The following is a 2127-nucleotide window of genomic DNA, read 5'->3' as shown; positions in this document are numbered from 1 at the left end:
GGGGAAGCCTGCCCCGCCGCCGCTCGGCCCGCCTCTGCGGCGTGTGGCTTCTCCTCATGCAGCCCGGGACCCCACAGCCGGACTGCGAGGAAGCCCCGCCGTATCCCGCCTGGAGCCGCACGGCCATACAGCCCCGCCCCACCTGCACGGTCAGCCCGATCCACGCGCCGCCGAGCCCAAACAGCAGGCCCGTCAGCACGTTGGGCGCCGCCAGGTACAGCGCGTACGACGCGGCGGTGTAGCCCAGCACGGCGAGCGCGGCGCCCTCGCTGCCGCTGCGGTGCGCGCCGTTGACGTCCTGCCCCTTGAACACCTCCTTGCGCACGCGGTCGCGGATCGCGTTGTAGACCTCACTGCAAGGACAGTGTGCGGTCAAAGCGGTCAAGGCGGTCGGTCAACGGAAGCGTGGGGGTGGAAGATGTGTTTGTGCGCCGGGGCCTCGGCTGGCTGCGGCAGTTCCGCGGCGTGCGTGGGAAGGCCGCGGCCCGGGCTGAGAGGTGCGACCCCTGCCTGAGAGCCAGGGCGCGCAGCTCTTGTTTATTGTGTCCTATTCTCTAAAATTCTGAGACTGTGTGGGCAGCCACAAGGCAGTTGGCCCACCCACCTGTCGTTGGGGTAGGGGGAGCGCGGGACGGCGTGCACAGGGAAGCCCTCCAGGACAGGCAGGCGCCGCAGGCGCGCCACGGCAACCTGCAACGGGCGAGAGGGCCGGGCGCGGCGGCGGCTCACGACAGGCCGCGGCGGCGGACGAGGCGCGGCGCACGGCGCCGCGATCATGCCAGCAGTCCGGCTGGGCGTGCGCCTGGCTGCGTGCTGCGCTCGCGGCCGCGCCGCCTGCTGAGTGCTGGCGCCACCTGCGCGCCGCGCAAACTGATTTTGAAGCACCGCACCTCAGGTCTCAAGTGGTAAGACTCGAAGAGCGCGGTGCAGTCGCGTCCGAGCGCGAGGTTGATGAGCCAGCTGCCCGCGGGGTGCCTGTCCACAAAGGCGGTCAGGTCGTACGCCGTGCCGCGGTACACAGTCCACTTGTACTGCTGCCACTTGGGGTCCTCCCTGCGGCATGGCAGGTGGGGTTGCGTCGGCGCGTTCGGGGGCGTTGCGCATGTGTGTGCACAGGTGCATGTGCCCGCATGCGTGTCATGGAGGTTGGCTCCGGGTGCTGCACCTCGGGGACCCACACATGTGCGCTTGCCCACCTCTTGGCGCGGGCACGTCCCCCTCTCGCGGCTGCCGCTGCGTGCGCGGCCTCGGCCCCAAACAGCGAATCTGGCACACGGCTCACGCGTTTGCAGTTGCGCTCCTGCGGGCCCATGCCTGCTCCACCCAGCCTTCGCACCCAGGACCGGACACTCACCAGGGGTCGCCGCCGGAGGGCACCTCGGGTACAGGCGCCGGCGCTGCATCAGCCGCTGACGATGGGCGCTCGGCCACCGTCACGCCCGCGCCGCCGGCAGGCGCCTGAGCACGGACTGCGACCCGCGGGCGTCGACCAGCCTGGGCGGCCCTCGCCAGGAGGCTGGGACGGGCGGGCAGGGCTGCGCGGCGGCCAATAGCGCCAGCCTACGAGATGCGAGGGCGGGGTGCGCAAGGTGGGGCCCCGTCGAGGCGCGGCCAAAGTTGGCGCCATCGCGCATTGCGCTAGTGAGGTGTGGCCGGGAGGCGCCCCCGCAGCATTCGGGCTAGCTAGAAGGGCCCTGCGAAGCTGTAATTGGTCAATAATCACGAACAAAACCCTTGGGGCTCGCTCATTGGCAAGGCCCTGGCCTGTCAGGCAAACGGAGAGTACGCGGCCAAGCACAACAGGGCCGTCAGGCCCACAGCACCCGCCAGCTGGTATAATACAAGCCGTATTTCACACCTGAGTCTGCATCTGGGAGAGCTGCATCCTTTAGGGGCCCGCGATCTCCTTGCAGCGCTGCCTTCGGGGGCCTCTACCTTTCGGGGGCCGCACCCGGTATTACAAGCAGCAGATGTCACGGGTGAAGGTGAGGAGGGTTCAAACTCCACGCGAACGTCAAGTGCACGAGGCGCGCGTGCCCGCACCCTGGTGCCCTCGGTGAGGATCACAGCCAACCGCGCTCGAGATACCACGTATGTTGTTTATTACAGTTTTATTAGCGTGTTTCT

General features: G+C 68.7%; 1 protein-coding gene across 1 annotated transcript in view; it reads right to left on the bottom strand.

The window, feature by feature from the left end:
- MNEG_2324 (hypothetical protein) overlaps positions 1-1885 on the bottom strand; it is a gene marked incomplete at both ends in the record, with an annotated part of 4287 nt that extends 2402 nt beyond the window's left edge. Inside the window, 5 exons of the mRNA XM_014049204.1 lie at positions 143-353; positions 605-690; positions 891-1053; positions 1355-1458; positions 1859-1885. Coding sequence (XP_013904658.1) covers positions 143-353; positions 605-690; positions 891-1053; positions 1355-1458; positions 1859-1885 — 591 coding nt within the window. The remainder of the gene's footprint in view (positions 1-142; positions 354-604; positions 691-890; positions 1054-1354; positions 1459-1858) is intronic.
- Positions 1886-2127: the final 242 nt, after the last annotated feature.

The sequence above is a fragment of the Monoraphidium neglectum genome, assembly GCF_000611645.1.
Source record: "Monoraphidium neglectum strain SAG 48.87 unplaced genomic scaffold scaffold00259, whole genome shotgun sequence".
NCBI classification, from domain to species: Eukaryota; Viridiplantae; Chlorophyta; class Chlorophyceae; order Sphaeropleales; family Selenastraceae; genus Monoraphidium; species Monoraphidium neglectum.
Note: the sequence above shows the minus strand (reverse complement) of the source record. Positions and strands in the feature narration are given on the sequence as shown.